This window comes from Marmota monax, unplaced genomic scaffold, assembly GCF_021218885.2.
Source record: "Marmota monax isolate L192 unplaced genomic scaffold, Marmota_monax_Labrador192_F-V1.1 WCK01_AAM20220418_F8-fsc00024, whole genome shotgun sequence".
In the NCBI taxonomy this organism is placed as follows: domain Eukaryota; kingdom Metazoa; phylum Chordata; class Mammalia; order Rodentia; family Sciuridae; genus Marmota; species Marmota monax.
The window spans coordinates 18665485-18684472 of NW_026695224.1; the positions used below are offsets into that span (position 1 = coordinate 18665485).

Genomic DNA, 18988 nt, shown 5'->3' on the forward strand with positions numbered 1-18988 from the left:
TGTGAGACCACCAAAAAACAAAGAAAAGACAGAAATATGATGAAAATTCATAAACTGTCCCTGTTATAGTTTGGATCTGAATGTTCCCAGTGGTTCCCAGATGGTGGTGCTATTGGGAGGTAGCTGAAACTAAGAGGTGCAGCTTAGCTGAAAGAAGTAGGTCACTGGGGGTATGCCTTTGAAAGGAATACCAGACTGACCCCTTCTTCCCTCCTTTTCTCTTTTCTCTCTCTCTCTCTCTCTCTCTCTCTCTCTCTCTCTCTCTCTCTCTCTCTCTCTCTCTCTCTCTCGCTGCCATAGATGAGCAGCTTTGTTCCACCATGTACTCACTGCCATATGTTCTGCCTTGCCAGAGGCCCAAAGATAAGGTTGAGTAACCATGAACTGAAACTATGAACCAAAATAAATCTTTTTTCCTTTTAATTTTTCTCAGATATGTTGTCACAGTAACAGAAATCTGATTACTACAGTCCCATATCTGGCTTCACAATAAGGAAAGGATCAAACCTGTACCCCAGGCCAAAGGAAAGAACACCAGCGCAAGATTCAGGTTCCAGGACCACCAACAAACTGGGTTGCCACTGGCAAGTTACAACTTCTCTAATGGTCGGATTTCTCACCAGTAGGAGGACAAAGGAGAAACACTTGTGGATGGTCTCAAAATACTGAGTTTCTGACTGTACTGAGAAACATTGAACTTTCATTATTGATTGACATCATGCTGTCACCTTCAACATGAATTAGCTCTTTTTCTTTTCTTCCTGGACTTGGGACTTGTACCAAACTTATCAATCCATCAGACCGAACTTGCATGAGCTGGCAAACACTTGCCAAACATCCAAGAATTCACCACTATGGACCCTGAACAGAAGAAAATAAGGTGCTCGGGGTTGGAGTCATGCCTCAGTGGTAAAGCACTGCCTAGCACATGTGAGGCACTAGGTTCAATCCTCAGCACCACATAAAAATAAATATAAAATAAAACAAAGGTATTATGTCCATCCACAACTGAAAAGAAAATAGGGTCCTGCTATGTAAATAAGTACAAACTTATCACAATAAAACACAGAGATCCATCATTCAAGTGTGTTCAGAAAGCCAGTGTCTTGAGAGAAGGACATACGTGATGTAAGCTAGTGCTCTATCACAGTACAACACAGGACACAGGACATCAATCAAGGCAAAGAATAAACAATGAGGAAGGGCCAGCAGGAAGAGGGAGGAACAAAGGACTCTGCCTCACCCCAACCCAGTCAATTCTTGGGGTGTCTCCTGGCTGAGCAGGGGGTGGAGCAGTCCTGCAGCAGCAGCCTGCTACTGCAGAGGAAGAAGTTTCCAGCTAGGCTAAGGGGGCAAATATATTTGGATAGAACCTAAAAAGAAGACTGACTGGACCAGAACCTGGCCAGATAAGGCAGGAGGCACTGGCAATCAGTAATGGCTAATATTCACCAAGTTCTATTCTGGGTTAGATAACTTCCATTCAATCTCACGCCAACACTCTGCTGGCAGGTAACCCTCCTATCTGTATTCCTGACCCTCTGGGCCTCACTTGAGGCTCTTAAAAGCCAGTCTGAGGCCTAAAGGGCATGGTTCTATGTGCAAATGGTCAAGATCTACTTTTCTTAAGAAAAATAACCAGAGGGGCTCGGGTTGTGGCTCAGTGGCAGAGCACTTGCCTAGCATGTGTGAGGCACTGGGTTCAATCCTCATTACCACATAAAAATAAATAAAATAAAGGCATGATGACTATCTACAACTACAAAAAAAGAAAAAAAGAAAGAAAGAAAAGTAACCAGAGAAAAACAAAAACAAAAAACAGTAGAGAAATCTAGAGTGAGGACCAGAAGGCCAAACAGGATGCTCATCCAGCAACCCAGATACTTAAGGATCACCCTCAAGCTACAGGAGCAGAGGAAAGAGAGAAAAGGAGATAAATGAAATTTGAAGAATCTGATATATATGGCTTAGATATAAATATCTGCCCAAACCCTTTCCTGTGAGGTCACCATCTCAAGATAAACCGAACAATTCTGAAATGGACCAAAAAGGTTACTGAGTAACTTCAATGGAAAACTAGACCTTGTTACTAACTTTCCAAGTTCTAATCCTATGGAACTTGCACTCTTCATATCTTTGAGTTATTTTACAACTGTTAAGCTGTATATAACTAACAGCAGTGCAAATGGTTCCTGTCCATAGACAGGCAAATGAATTCTGTCTGAGAAACAGAATTGATCCCACTACAAGTAAAGCTGCATCCACTTGAAATCCATTTCATGGAATGTATACATACTTACTCTAAAAATTTTTCTTTGAAGAGTATATATATATATATACATATATATATATATATATATACACACACACACACACAAACATACATACACACACACAAATATCTTTTATTTATTTATTTTTATGTGGTGCTGAAGATTGAATCCAGTGCCTCATGCATGCGAGGCAAGCACTCCACCATTGAGGTACAACCCCAGCCCAGTTTGTAACATCTTACTGGCTCCCTCATTAATAAAATCATTTATATTTGCATGAGTCATGACATTATCCTTTAAAAATTATCCTCTAAAACTCAGAAACCCAGGGCTGAGGATATAGAGTGCTTGCCTAGCATATATGAAGCTCTGGGTTCAACCCCCAGCACAAGCAAAAATAAATGCACAAAAAATGAAACTCACAAACCCAAGTCCAAAAGAGCACAATACTCTGTATTAGCTGCTCTAAGAAGGGTAAAGGTAAAGGTGAAGTGCCTCTGGGTTCAAACCCCAGTATTAAGGGGAAAAAAAAAAAAGGAAAAGGCCCCAAAGGTTGATAATTCTTCCAACCCCAATACCCTGGTGGCAAACTGGAGGTCCATCTCATGTCTCTCTCCCCCACCAGCAATCAGGGGCTGCAGCTTACTCCTGAGTTTTGTCTAAGCACCTAACCTGATCCTGGCACTCAAATTTATATAAAGAAGTATCCACCAAACTGGGTGTGGTTACATATGACTAGAATCCTAGATACCCAGGAGGCTCCAGAGTCTGAGGCTCAATCAGGCCACTTAGACCCTATCTCAAAAACAAAACAAACAACAACAACAACAAACAAACAAACAAAAAATCAGCAACTACCACTAGAAGAGTTGCTATCCCTGGGTTTTTCTTCCCTTTTCTTTTTCCTCCCCTGACCCCCACAGCCCTGGCACAAAAATCTTTGAGCCTCAAACTGTTTTTCATAGCTGTGCTGGAATAAATGGGAAACCACAAAAATGAAGGCTTCTACTGCTCCCGTCATCAAATCACAGTGGCAATAAAGAAATCATCCAGAACTCTCCACAATTTAACTTTGAGCATTTTAAGTGTTTGTTAACTCATTTAAGTCCCAAATTTAATTGGCCATATGAAATTTTCAGAAACAAAATTCAATATTTTTTTTCCAGGGTGAACCCAGGGCATTATGCACACTAGGCATGTGCTCTACCACTAAGCTATACCCCAGCCCCCAAGTCAAAATTCTGGACTACAGTATTTCTTAGGACCCTCTCCCGCCCTCATTGAGATCACCCCATGGTCTTTACTTTAAATCAGAGAGCTTTGTAAGAACAGCCACTATGACCCTTGGCCCCAACCCCAGCTGGAGTTTTTTACATTTACACTGTCTACTACTCTAAGGGGTCTCAAAATATACTGGCTTGGCAGAGAGGATCAACTCTTTCTTTCTCTGAACATGTTAATCAGAAAGCGGACAGCTTCAATAACGATAGAATCCCTGGTTTTCATTTTACACTTTTCTAAGCAAAACGCTTGGCAAAGCTTCCTATGGTTTCCCCCCACTTTTACAAAAATCTGTCTCCTAAGCAAAAGCTTCTGTTTCCCAGTGGCAGTAGACACTCTTTAAAAAAAAAAAAAAAAAAGTTAAAAACAGAAAAAGTCATTACAATAGCATTTTATTTCCATATTTTTCCCCAATATTTTCCACTTAAAACAGAGTCCTTTAGTTTATAAATATATATTGTTTTTCCATGAATTCCATGTTTTCAAATAACTTGACCACACAAACTGTGTTAATTATCTATTATTTTTTCTTTCTTTTATCAAAACAAACACATATTCAACTGTTTATTCAGCATCTTATTAGTACCAGGCACTATTTTAGACACTGGGCACACAGCAGAAAACTCAACAGGAAGACTCTACTCTCATGGAACTTACCAATGAAGAGTAATAAAGCAGCGCAGGAGGAGAAGTGTCCTGCCATAAACACAGTCAATAGGGAAGGGCTCTCTTTAAGCAGGTACCTGAAGAACAGAGCCAAGTGGGCATCTTCAGGAACAGGGTGAAGGATGGAAAAATAAATCCCAAGTGCCAAGACTGAGGTAGAAGTATATTCATCAAAACATTAACCAATACTAAGAGTTGGGGATGTAGCTCAGTGGTAAAGCACTTGCCATGCCATCCCCAGCACCACAAGAAAAAAAAAGTTAAACAAAGCATCTGATCCATATAAATAATCAGTACAATAAAATTCTAGTTAAAGAAATTTGCCTTATTTTGCTTAGTACAGTTTATATTAGTGTTTCTGAAATATAATTAGTACTCAGTCCTTCATTCTATCTCAGTCCCCCATTATTTCCTTAATAAATTCTAAGGATGACCCCAGAGAACCCCATTCTGAAAACCAATGACCAAACCCTCTCATTGTATGCAAAACAAATCCACACTCCAGGCACACTGGGATGAAGGCAGAACCCCTTTTGAAGGGAGAATTTTTCACACAAAAATCCTCCCCATCAGTAAAGTTTTTAAAACAGGGCAGTTTCAAATGCTAAAAAAGCACAATCTTTTCTCCAAGGAGGTGCTACTTTCTGAATTCTGTACCCTTCCACTCATTTGTCCCCTCTTCAGCCAGATGCAGCCTCACTCTTGAGCCCTGAACCACTCTACACTGAGTTTAAATTGGCTCTTTGCTGCCACCCAGGATGCTGAGGTCACCCCCTTGGGCAGGGCTGCCTTGCTCTCTACTGTTCCTCCTCCTTCTGAAGTCTATCCTTCCTCCTTCTGAAGTCTCATATTGCTAAGGAATCCAAATCCCATCTCATCCTGCCCTGCTTTTTACTTCTCTTGTATATATAGCCTGTCTCCAAGGAATAATCTTATTTTTCCAAATAAAAATATCAGGACACATTGTAAATACATAGGTATGTGTTACATGAATTGCTATAATACAGTGTCTGAATTTCATAAAGTAAAATAATTTTTTAAAACTTAAGACTACTCTTATTCATAGTTTGATGAAGAAACATAGGAAATTGACTGTTTAGAAAAATATATTATCTGTGATCACTGTCACAGGCCTTCTGTCTCTATTCCATAAAAAATAACTTAATTTTTCCAATGAAATCTGACCTCATCCTACAAAAGGATTTAAAGCTACTTAATAAGGACACAAGAGGCAGTGGTAGCAGCTGTTTGTTAAAGGCTAAAATGCTGCTATGTGCAAGTTACTTTAACACCATTGGGAGGATCACTGAGGGGTTAAAATAAAAATCAGCTGTGATTGTCATAAACACCTCAGCCCTAATGGGGTAAACTAAGCGAATGGTGCAGCTCAGGTATATCCTGTACCACTTCTAGGCTGGAAATAGGTCTCTCTCAGGCACTCAAGTAGGCATTTGTTTTAGTCAACAACAGAATACCTGAGACTGAGGTAACTGATAAAGAAAAGAGGCTTCTTTTGGCTTACAGTTCTGGAAGCTGAGAAGTCTAAGAGTGTTATGGTTCAGATGTGAGGTATCCCCAAAAGCTCATGTGTGAGACAATATAAGAAGATTCAGAGTATATTTGGCTTGTGAGTCTTAATCAGTGAATTAATTCCTTGATAGGGATTAACTGGGTGGTAACTGAAGTGGAGGGGTTTGGCTGGAGGAGATGGGCATTGAAGGCAAGGCTTTGGGGTATATACTTGTATCTGGCAAACAGAGGACTCTCTCGGCTTCCTGATCATGGTATGAGCTGTTTCCCTCTGCCACACTCTTCTACCATCATGTCCTGCCTCACCTCGAGCTCCAAGGAATGCAGCCTACTGTTTATGGACTGAGACCTCTGAAACTGTGAGCCCCTAAGAAAACTTTTCCTCCTCTAAAGTTGTTCTGATTGGGTCCTTTTAGTCACAGCAGCAAAAAAGCTGACTAAAACAAAAGCCTGGCTCCAACAGCAGCTTAGCTTCTGGTGAGGGCCTTGTGTTGCTTCAACTTATGGTGGAAAGCAGAAGGACTAATGAGCATGTACAGGGGAGAGAGAGAACATGAGCAATAGACTTGCTTCATAACAACCCATTCTCATAGTAATGAATCTAGTCCTGCAAGGGCGAGAACTCACAGGAGAAAGGCATGAATCCATCCATGAGGGCTATATACCCATGGCCTAGACAATTCCCATTGCATCCCACCTCCCGACACTGCTGCACTGAGGAATTAAGGTTCCAACTTAACCTCTGAGGGACACACTCAAACCATGGCTTCATTCATTCTGGCAGAAGAGAAACATCCAAGACTCAGGAGGCACACTCAAGTCCTGTCCTTGCCTCTTGGCAACCTCTGCTGTTCATGACCTGGGAGAGATGCTCACTAATTTCTAATCAAGAAAAGTTCCTTCAGGGCTGGAGTTGTGGCTCAGTGACAGAGTGCTCACCCAGTTCATATGAGGCACTGGGTTCCATCCTCAGCACCACATAAAAATAAAGGGGGCTGGGGATATATCTCAGTTGGTAGAGTGCTTGCCTCACATGCCAAGGCCCTGGGTTCCATCCCCAGCACTACAAAAATAGATAAACAAATAAAGGTATTGTGTCCATACAAATAAAGAAAGAAAAAGAAGGGCTGAGGCTGTAGCTCAGTGATAGAATGCTTGCCTACTATGTGTGAGGCACTAGGTTCGATCCTTAGCACCACATAAAAAACTAAACAAATAAAGGCATGCTGCCCGACTACAACTATTAAACAAAAATTAAAAGAAAAAGCTCCTCCAGAGCTGTCAGGAAAAAAATAATTTGTTCCTGAAATGGTTAATCTGAATTGTCAACTTGATTGGATTAAGAGATGCCTGAGATTAAGGCTTCCAGATGAGTCGCTGAGATTGTGTCTAAGAATGATTGGGATGTGGGATAGCAAACTGAAGTGGAGACCCTCCCTAAGAGTGTGGGCAGCACAATAGGTTGGAGGCTTGGATGGAATAAAAGTTGGAAGAACAAGGAAGTAATAACAGATACAAGCTTTTCTTCTTTGTGAACAGGTTTTTGACTGCTTCAGGGATTGCCTGAGGACATGAGACTCCAGCTCCTTCACTCTCCCAAAGTGGACTCTGCCAGTGACTCTCCAGCAAGTATCCAGAAGCCTTTGGTCCCAGACTAGGGTAGCATCATTGATCCCTCTTGTTCTGAGGCTTTGGTGTATTGGACTGCACAGCTACTGGTTACTACAGCTCTTCAGCCTGCAGATGGTCATTGTGGTAGTATACAGCTTTTGATTGTATAAGCCAATCTAATAAATCCCCTTTTATAATCATTCTTATATATACATATATGTATCTCCTGTTGGTTCTGTTCCTTCTAGAGAACTCTGACTAATACAGGCCCTGTGGCAGGGGGAACTATAAGGACTTAACAGAGTTCACCCTTTCCCAGTCATCTGTATATATGGATAACCATATGGGAGACCTGTCATACACTGAGCCCTTCAAGGTAGGTTGTGGGAGAAAATATCAACCAAACCTGGGTTTTATTTTGTTCAATTTTTTGGTACCAGGGATTGAACTCAGGGGCACTTAACCACCAAGCCACATCCGCAGCCCTTTTTTGTATTTTATTTAGAGACAGCATTGCTTAGCGCCTTGCATTGCTGACGCTGGGTTTGAACTCACGATCCTCCTGCCCCAGCATCCAGAGCCTGGGTTTTGTTTTTTGGAATCTCAGGGATTGAACCTAGAGCTATGTGTATACTAGACAAATGCTCTACTATTAAACTACATCTCCCAACCACTCAGCAGTATTTTTTTTTTTTTTTAATGTTCGGGAATGTGATGGGGATTGCCCTTTGATGTAGTAAAAGCACTCCTTGAAATTTAATAATGACAAAAAAGTAAGCAACAGTTCAAAAGAGGAATTTAGGCTCTGTTCATGAGAACAGTTACTATACAGTCTAATAGCAAAAAGTTTGGAAATCATGGTCACAGGACTTTGCCACAGAGGCCCTTACACAGCCTTTGGAAACAAAAAATTCCAAAGTCCTGATCATTTGAGCCTGACATACTAAGATGATTTCTAACTTTCTTTAATGTTATAATGTTTTAATAAACAAAATCCATCAGCAGCAACAAATTTATTAATTACTTGATACTGTACATTTGAGAGAATCTGGGACTGATGAGCTCTACACCTTGGCTATGGCCAGGACACAAAATTGCATCTTTATAAATGTGGCTATTTTTACCTCATGTAGTTCCCTTAATTTATGTTCATAATGGATTTTAGTAAATATGCAATCTGGGGTTTTTGTTGTTGTCCTTTGTTTTTTAATACTGTCCTCCCACCCCAGGACATCCTCCAGAAAGCAATTTTCAGTCAGAATTGTATTGACTGTCTTGAGATGAAAAACTGACAAAATTCCCATCAAATAAAAGATATGCCATTACCCAACCTGAAATGCAAATACCTCAATTTGCCTTTGAGCTACCTAAGAAAGCATCTTATTTTAACCTCCTAATTCTTATACTTCCTAAAATTCCCAAATAAGTCAGAGGTGATATGGTTAAGATTTCAAAATCAATAGAGCTTAAAAACTGGGGAAGGTAGGGGGTAATAGTGGAGATTAAACCCAGGGGAGCTTTACCCCTGAACTATTTCCCGAGTTCTTTTTATTATTTTGAGACAGGACCTCACTAAATGGCTCAGAATGGCCTCAAATTTGTCAAATTTGGGATACTCCTGCCTCAGCTTCCCTAGTCACTGGAATTATAGGCATGTGCCACTATGCCTGGTTAACAAAGCTAAAATTCTAATTTAACATCTCCTATTACCTATCTTATGTTATACAAAGTCCTAAACAAAGCATTGTCAGGTAAACTGGACATGGAGGGACTCAATAAAGGGATATGAAGCAACCAGAGGTTTCTGAAGGGTCTTTCTGGAACGGACTTGTCTTTGAGAAGCCTATCCCCTAGTTCAGTCAGTGGAGGAGTGCAGCACCACAAGGGACCCACAAGCTTAGGAATAGCCCATGAAGAAAGTAAAAACCCTTCTAATCAAGTTTGTCACTCCAGCACTGAAAAAACTGACCCATAAGATACTAGGCTGCCTAACGACCAGAAAAACATCTTGATCTGGACAACTTCACTATTTAAAAAGTCTTGTCCTATCCAAGGCCTGTTCCCACATCATAGTCTTTACTATAGTATGCCCATATCATCCCAAGAGCAAAACTCTACTTTCAACCACATTGATTAAAAAATAATAAGCAAAAGGTCTACATACACTACACATATTTCATTAAATAGCATCTGGGAGCTAAAAACCAATATGTTCTCACAGAATTCACCCTTGGGGAGGAAGGGGGATAATATAAGTCAATTGTTCAAATCAACTTTTTCTACAAAATGTGAACATTTATTGTTTGATAAAAACACTGTTGACATTGTCCCCAATAAGAGATAAGTCCGGGTTTTGTTCTGAAAAGATATAATCTATGCAATTGCACTGATTAATTTTCATAATAATTCAGATTAGTGTTACTATCAAATGACATTCCACTTAAAAATTTAAATCATCAGCAAGTAAACTACATTTAATTAAAATATATAATTATGATGGAGGGGCAACATTTCAATCACATTTCCTTAGAGACAGAAAATATTAATCAGCAATAATGACAGTTAACATTTATTACACACCAATTAAATATCTAATGAGATAGCTGCTGATTTTTATATGTTATCTCATTCTCTTAATCTTTCAAGAGAGGCTGCCGATGTGGCTCAAGCGGTAGCGCGCTCGCCTGGCATGCGTGCGGCCCAGGTTCGATCCTCAGCACCACATAACAAACGAATATGTTTGGGCTGGAGATGTGGCTCAAGCGGTAGCGCGATTGCCTGGCATGCATGCGGCCCGGGTTCGATCCTCAGCACCACATGCAAAACAAAGATGTTGTGTCTGCCGAGAACTAAGAAATAAATATTAAAATTAAAAAAAAAAAAAAATCTTTCAAGAGAGGTACCGGCTCATTTTCCAGACAAACCTCAGGCTTATGGTTGACTTTTATTATGAGTGGTACTGTTAGAGCTTGTTGTAGCAGCTATGGGAGATTTTTTTTTTTACCATTAAGATGACACATGTAAGTCTCACACATGTTTGACCACCTGGGGAATTTTATTAAAATGCAGATTATGATTCAGAAGGTCAAGGTAAATGAAGCCCCTGATTCCAAGAAGCTCTCAATCTCAAGGGGATTGAACTTTGGGGCACTTTACCACTGAGCTACATCCCAGGCCTTTTTATTTTTGAGACAGGGTCTTGCTAAATTGCTGAGGCTGGCCCTGAAGCTGTAATCCTTCTATCTCAGCCTCCCAAATCACTGGTATTACAGGCATAAACCAGCACACCCAGACAAAAACCCAGATTTTTATCAAGGCTGAGCATCCAAGTACACCAAGACCACCAAGTCACCACACCCTTCAAGTAGGTAGGTCCCTTTCTCTTTCATATATATATATATATATATATATATATATATATATAGTTGTAGGTGGACACAATACCTTTATTTTATTTTTATGTGGTGCTGAGGATAGAATACATGCTAGGTGAGCACCCTTACCACTGAGCCACAACCCCAGCCTGCTGGCTATCTCTTGATGTTTAAATTCTAAAGAACAGGGCTGGGGATGTGGCTCAAGCGGTAGCGCGCTCGCCTGGCATGCGTGCGGCCCGGGTTCGATCCTCAGCACCACATACAAAGATGTTGTGTCCGCCGAAAACTAAAAAAAAAAAATATTAAAAAATTCTCTCTCTCTCTAAAAAAAATAAATAAATAAATTCTAAAGAACAGACAAATTGCAGAGGTAGGAGAGATTTTAGGGGCTGAGCCCCAAAGTTCTTCCAGATTAAAGCCCCCAAAACCACAATAGTACTTTTCTGAAAGGTAAATAAATACCACTGGCTTCCATTCCTGGCCATAGGTGAAATGTCCCACTAATGAGCTGATAATGCACACTCTGTACAAACTACTGAATTTCAATTATTTTACCAGATCTGTTGAGTGGCAAGTTAGTTTTCCATTGGCAAGTTCTATTTACTTTCAAAGGCCCACAGAGTAAACAAAGCAAGGTACTTGACAAGGTATTGTATTCCAACCAGGTCCAAGTTCAGTCCTACTGGGCCTTTTCTTATTCGTTTCTGATTATCTGTACTGTATTCAAACACTGGCTAGCTGCTGCTTTTAAGTGATTATATAGCTCCTCCCCACCTCCTACATTCTCTTTGCTAACAGCAATGATACCTAACTACAAAACCAATATACCTTTGAGAACATTCTGGTTTACTAGATTAAGTTCAGTTTAAAAGTCTAGACAGATAACCTACTCCATTTATCTTTCTTTAAAATTCTTCAAAAATACCCCGAGCAATCATCAGAACAAGCCTCTCATCCATGACAGAGATAAAACAGTCTGTAATTCTGTGATTTACAAACACTGGGACCTTTATTTAAAGGTTCACACATGATATTATTCCCAAAGAATGTTTATGTATGCACCCAAGTAAGTAAGCACAGGAGGACCAATGCTTAAAGCAATGAAATACTCATACATTGCAGTTCCATACAAATGGCTTTTGAGGCTAGGGAGGTCTACCTGTGTAGAGGAGTATGTGGGACACACAGGTTTTTCAAGCTGCAGTATGCCTTGTCCACAATTGAGCTAAGCAACAGCCCAAAGAGGCCTGTCTAACAGGAACAGAACTGACAGACCCATCCCCTGAACACCATGAGGCTAAAAATCAGGACCCTGAGAAATGAGTTCTATTATGGACAAGTCCAAAAGAAAGTTCCCTGTTTCTGTTACCTCCAAAACTGGCTGCCCTACTGGAGTGAATTAACTCTGGGTATCAACTGGGCAGTGCGAGACATCGGTGTTGGGCAGAGGATTCCGGGATGCAGAGGACTCAAACCTCTGCAGTAGAAACTGGAGACAGCAGGGAGATCTAGGCTCTCCACTGCATTTGGGCTACATGCCTCCCATTCAACAAATATTTACTGAGCGTCCACCATACACTAGGCACCCTTCTAGGCGCCAGGGAAGAAAGCAAGCAGCAGTCCTCAGTCTCCAGAGGCCGAGGCAAAGACCGTACGTTGGCTGAACGGGGCCCCTAAAACCTGCCACAGGTTGCTAAGTCAGAAAACCGCAAGATCCCTGGCGCCAGGCTCCACACATCACCAAGTCCAGTAATGAAGGCGGGAGTGGACAGGTAGGCCAGGGGACAGGTACGCAGGCAGACGACACACCTGAGGCTACCAGTTTGGGGAGGGCAGGCTCTAGCCGTGGGCCAAAGAACGGGGTAAGGGAGGACGGCCTGGGAACCCTGCCCGAGAGAGGGGTACGAGAAGCAGGGGCTCTGGCCCCGGGACGCGGCAGAGGCCGGCGGGGCCTGCGCCCCCGCAGCGGGAGTGGGAGCGGGGCGCGCGGAGGGAAGACGCGCGGCTAGGCCGCCGGCCCCGCACCTGGGGCCCCGCCCGGCACCTACCACTTGGGCGACCTTGAGGCGGCCGAGCGTGCCGCGCAGGTAGTCGGGGTCGCAGCGCAGGCCGGCCAGCCCGCGGCGCTGGCTCACCGGCTCCGTGGTGGGCTGGTACGGACTGCTGGCGCCCGAGATCATGGAGGTGCTCGAGGCCTCGCCCTCGAAGCCGTCCAGCTCCTCGCCGCTCCGCATGCTGCCGCCCGACCCGGGCCGCCTCGCGCGGCGGGCCCCTGGCGCCAGGAGCGGGCGGGCTCAGCGGGGACGCCGCATCGCCGCCGCCGCCGCTGCCGCCCGACTGCCCGCCGCGGCCCGCCCCGCCGCCGCCTCTGCGCCCGCCGCCCGCTGCGGCCGCGGCTCGGTCCGCTCGGGCTCGGGTCCCGCCGCCTCAGCAGCGGAAAGAGAGGGAGGCGGGAGCGGGCGCAGAGGGAAGGAGGCGGGAGCCTCGCGCCGGCCGGGAGGGGGCGGAGCGAGTGCCCGCCCGAAGGCCGCTCGGCGGCGCTCCGCGGCCGGGCGAGGTGCAGGCTGAGGGGCCGCGCCTCGGCCTCAGGGGCGGGGCGTCATCTTCTCGGCCCCGCCCCCAGCCCCGCCCTCACCTGCGCCGCGCGCTGGCCGAGCCACTGGTGGTCGCCGGCGGTCCAGGCTCTCGAGAACTGGGGTTCCGGAAAACCGGTCGTGGGGACCTGGAGGAATCGATGGAGGGTCGAGGAGGGCCGAGGAAGCAAGGAACTGCTTTCCTAGGGCCTCAATATCTCCTTTGGAGAAAGTGGAGTCCTCAACAGGTAGCTGGGGGACTTACCGGTGAGGACCAAGATGAGATGTGCCACCTGAATGAAGACAAGAGTGACGGACAAGATGGGAAAGTGTGTGGGCTTCTGCACCGGGCGCCCTGCAATAATCCAGTTCTGAGGAACAGCAGACTAGAGTGAGGGGTAGGGATTAGTAGAGTCTCCAGGACACACACAGGTCCCGTCTGAATTCTGGACCCCCAGCCTGCTGAACACAATAGGTTCTTGGTGACTAATGCTGCTTCCTCTCTTGCCTCAAAAGGTTTTGCTACCTCTGTCTCAGCATCAAGCCAGGTTAAACATAGATTTTGCCCTGAAGACATTAATTAGGGACCAATTTGCAATTCAAGTGTGAAGACTAATTTTAAGTTCAAGTAAAACGCTAGCTTTCTAAGAATTGTCACTTGAATACTGAACCCTTCCACACCACATATATCTAGGGCTTCCCTTGCTCTAGGCACTGAGCAAGGCACTTGGATAGGGAGTTAGTATTATTGCTATTTTACAGAAAAGAGGACTAAAACTTCCAGAGTGGAAGTGGTTTGTCCAAGGTCCAAGGTTAATTGGTGGGCAGAGCATAGGTACCAACTTTTTTCAAAGATGGAAGGATAACAACTAATAATTTATTCAACCAACAAATATTTTGGGGGCACTTACTGTGCGTTAGGGAATATGCTAAGAATTGAGAGAGTGCCAGTTCAATAGTTTAAATAGGGCTGGATGTAGGCTTTGACGTCTGCTGGTGTCAAGTATGTCTAGAAGTTGCGGGTAAATACACTAACAAAAAATAAAATGATCAATTGAAAACTTTTTTTTTAAAGAGATTTTCTTTCCCTGGATCCCCTTCCAAACCCATGTTCCATCCTGGAGTTATGTTCTCTGAAGGAAGTAAAACAGAAGGTCTCTTAGCCAGGGATCACTCAGCACAATGATTACCCAACACAGACAGTTGAGAAATTCCACCTACAGGCACAGACCTTCCAATGAACTTTTTAGGGCCCTACTTTGAAATATAAATGACAACTAAGAGTCACCAAACATTTGAGAATGGCCTGTAATATAATAGAGATCAAAACACAATAAAAAGTAAGGAGGAAATAAGATATATGTCATGAAATGTTTTATACACACACACATATACAAACCATTTTATATATACATCAATACATTACTGTATGTACATGTATATCTATATGTAGCTATAGATAGATATTTGTATTTTCAGATAAAATTAGAAGATGTTGTAACATAAAAAATTTAGAATAATCTGGGGCTGGGCATGGTGGCACACAATTGTAGTCCTAGCATTCTGGAAGCTAAGGTGGAAGAATCACTTGAGCCAGGAGTTCTCAACTGGCTGGGCAACATAGCAGGACCTCATCTCAAAAAAAAAAAAAAAAAGTGCCATGTGTGAGTGTGCATCCTGTAATTCTCACTCAGGAGGCTGAGGCAAGAGAATCCCAAGTTCAAGGAAAGCTTGGGCAATTCAGCAAGATCCTGTCTCAAAATAAAAAATAAAAAGTGTTGAGGATGTAGCTTGGTGGAAGAGTTCTTGTCTAGCATGAATGAAGCCCTGAGTTCAACCCCTAACACTGAAAAAAAAAATTTAAAGAAAGAAAATGAGACAAATGATGAGAAAAATAGAGAAATAGTCCAAAAAATAATAGCATAAGACTTCCATAAAGTTAGAATAGAGGAAATGGAGAGGAGAAAAAATAAAATGATAATTCAGTAACATTCATTGAGGAAAAAAAGAACAAGTTTTTTATTTAAGGATCCACTAGTGCCTAGTGAATATAAGTGGACCCATACCCAACCCACTCAGACCAATGAGGCAAAGAGAAGATACCTTGAATTAAAAAAAAAAAAGAACAAAACAGGTTTCATTATAAAGAATCAGGAATCAGAAAGGCATCAGACTTCTCCACAGAAACTTTGGAAATCAGAGTGGAGCAAAGCAGGGCGCAGTGGCACATGCCTGTAATCCCAGTGACTCATGAGGCTGAGGCTGATGCAGGAGGAGCACAGGTTCAAAGCCAGCCTCAGCAATTTAGTGAGACCCTAAGCAATTTATAGAGACCCTATCTCAAAATTTAAACAAAAGATAAAAGGGGCCAGGCGCAGTGGTGTATGCCTGAAATCCCAGTGACTCAGGAGGCTGAGACAGGAGGATTGCAAGTTCAAAGCCAGCCTCAGCAAAAGCAAGGTGCTAAGCAACTCAATGAAACCCTGTCTCTAAATAAAATACAAAATAGGTCTTGGCTCAGTGGTCAAGTGCCCAGGAGTTCAATCCCCAGTACCAAAAGAAAAAAAAAAAAGATAAAAGGGTTAGGGTGTAGCTCAGTGGTTAAGCACTCCTGGGTTCAGTCTGGTACCAAAGAGAGAGAGCGAATGAACAAACCCTTCCACATCATGATAGAAAATAAACCCCACCTAGAAGTCTGGTTCATCTGAGTAGAGGCCAGGTAGAGGGTTGATGAAAGACTCTTGGATGTGCAAAGATGCCTTCTTTCAAGATGCTGCTGGAGGAGGACACCAAAACAAGGATTTAAACGAAGACAGTGGAAGATAAGCAGGAAAAAGTGGATGCAGCAAGAGGGAGTGAAAAGGGACCCTAGGATGAAGCAGCAATAGCCACTGTGCAGCAGGGCTGGGGTCCAGATGGAGGGCCAGAGTCTTTGAGAGAGACTGCTTTTAGACAAAATTAAGAGTGTGTTTGATAGCTGGACTTCTGTAGTTCTAGCTACTTAGAATCTGAGGCCCAGGAGTTTGAAGCCAACCTGGGCAACATAGTTGAGATGCTGTCTCAAAAAAAAAAAAAAAAAAAAAAGCCTAAGTATGCAAGGCTCTCAGTGTTGCCTCTGGGAAGCAGGAAATGTCATGGCGATAATGGGCCTTTTAGAACTATTTGATTCTCTTAACTATGTGCCCCTGTTACTTTGATAAAAATAAAAGTTGGGCTGGGGGTGTGGCTCAGTGGCAAAGTGCTTATCTCACACATGTGAGGCACTGGGTTCGATCCTCAGCACCACATGAAAATAAATAAACAAAATAAAGATATTGTGTCCATGTATAACTAAAAAAAATTTAAAAAAATAAAAGTTAAGTTTAAAACAAATTTTTAGAAAAGGATCTCAGGAGTCGGTTTTAAACAAGGCAGGCAAAGTCCCCTTCAGGGACATGGAAAGCAAGTACCGAAATCAGTAAGGAGAGCAGAGTGTGTGCTGAGTTGTTGAGGGAAGGAGAGTACTCATAATGGTGTATGACTTAACAGCAAAAGGATTTAATTACATCTGTGGGTCAGAATTTAAGCTGAGATCAGAAATATGAGCACCAGCTAGCTAGACAAGAGGACAGTAAGGGTTGGTGGAAGAGTATTCCGGGCAGAGGGAACAACATATGCAAAGGCCCAGAGATGAGCACATTCAGCAACACTGAAGAACTCAAGTGCAGAGTTAGTTCAAGGAGAAGAGACAGACAGAACTGAAATGGAGCCATGGACCAGTGTTAGGAGGACCTTGGGGGCCATGTTAGGGGGTGGGCTCCAACTGGAAGAGTATTCAGCATGAGAGCCGTCCCAGGAGGCCTGCCTCATGAGATGCTCTCTCTGGCTTTGGTGCCAGAGGACACGGATGGAGCAGAGGCAAGACTGGAGCTCTTCTCCAGGACTCATTAACTGCTCTCTGTTCCTGGACACTCGCCCAAGTTTATTTTTAGTTCGAGAAACAGACTAAAATTTTTCTCTTCTGATTTTTAACAGAAGTTCACAGACTTCCAAAGGGTGTTGTTGGGAATCCCACATGGATCCTTAAATAGTAGATAAAAATTAGCATTATGGTTCCTTCCTCTGTGTTAAATTGTAATACATCACAAGTCCCTGGCAAACCTGTGCTTCTGGTGTCTACAAGTGCTAAAGACAAAATGAAGACAATAACTGACAAAGAAACAGATGGCCCTTGGACAGGTCCCCATTCCAGGATCTGGCCCACGTGGCCAGGGCTGACTAAGGCACCCAGACTGAGAGGAGACTGATGAAGAAGCCAGATGCTACTTTATGCATTGTTGCCAGAGTACAGACCGGGCCAGGTCACAGACTCTTATCGCAGACCCTGAACATATCCTGATGTATCCTCTGAGCAGCCAGATTATGTGGAGGGATAGCTCATGCCTGCAGACGTGCTTGGGCTTTAGGAGACTCTTACAACAGGGTCTTTTTCAGCCTGGGCAGTTTTTGGATGCTGACAAGTTTTTTATCATTGACCCTTTCTCTGTGTTTACAGTTGTCTGTTCTTTGTACAATGCTCAACTTGTAGCATCTTTACTTCTGGATACTTCCATTCACCTGGATCAGATTTAGCATCTCCTCCCATTGAGCCCTGGCTTAACTCCCTCCAAGAGCAACAACCTCCAAATCTGGGAATCCCCCACTGTACCCACTCTGCACACACATACATGCACCCTGATTCTTTTGAGCATCAGGACTCATGGAGACCTCTGATCTCAAAGCATTGGTCTTATAAGTTTAGATTCTAATTCCACAAAGGCCTGTGAGCAAAACACCTTCTCAGACTCTAATTCCTTCATGTTTTGTTCCTAGAGGCAGTGTCTGAAAATTATGAGAGGGGTTCCCACTTCATTTCTTAACTAGGCCTCTCCTCATTGTATCCTTGCCAGTATTGGGGGTAGGGTAGGTTTTTCTGTAACTTCAATTAAGCAATTGATCTAATCTTCTTTTAATAAACTCAGTAATTAGCAGAAGCCCTTAGAGACTTCTACCTCAAATGGAAAATACAGGCAGTGGTCATAAGTAGATTTCAAGCATAAAGTATATAATGGAAAGCCTGATAAAGTTTATATTAACAATTATCAACATTAAGCAAAAAACCAAATGCACAGTAAATTGTATATTTAATGTTTCAAGACTAACAACTTGGTTTGAAATGGTTCTACTTCAAAAGGCCTTTTTAGGTACCAGTATAACATCCATATGTCTGAAAGATTAGACTGAAAGATATAAAGATAAAATCCATTTTTGTGTTTGAAAGGACCAATGTCCCATCCCTCTCTTCTGTGGCAGTGCCAGACTCCTCCAGCAATGTTCCCACATGCCTAGGGCAAAGGTCCAAGGCCTGGGCAAATTCCAGGCAGGAATGGTTGAGGGGTTAGAGTTAACTGCGGCTTCTGCAAGAACTTGTGTCTTCAGCCGGAAAAATGCTTTCCAAGTCTCCTCTAAAAATAGTGCTTGCTGGGATTTTCCAGTTTGACATTCCTTTGGCTCCTATGATCAAGGACAACCCAAACAAATCCATTTTGCACCCCTCACTGTAGCCTTTAATGGCATCTTACCTTATAGGACCCCAATTTATGGTTCCTGATACCTCCAAGCCCTGCTCGTGCTTGGTGATACAAAGGAGAATTCATCT

General features: G+C 43.0%; 1 protein-coding gene across 2 annotated transcripts in view; it reads right to left on the reverse strand.

The window, feature by feature from the left end:
- Cmtm4 (CKLF like MARVEL transmembrane domain containing 4) overlaps nt 1-13009 on the reverse strand; it is a 60203-nt gene extending 47194 nt beyond the window's left edge. The window contains exon 1 of one of the 2 annotated variants that reach the window (XM_046434306.2): nt 12787-13009. In XM_046434306.2, the coding sequence (XP_046290262.1) occupies nt 12787-12972 (186 nt within the window). In that variant the 5' untranslated portion in view covers nt 12973-13009. The remainder of the gene's footprint in view (nt 1-12786) is intronic. The other variant, XM_058576030.1, reaches the window with a different exon arrangement.
- Nucleotides 13010-18988: the final 5979 nt, after the last annotated feature.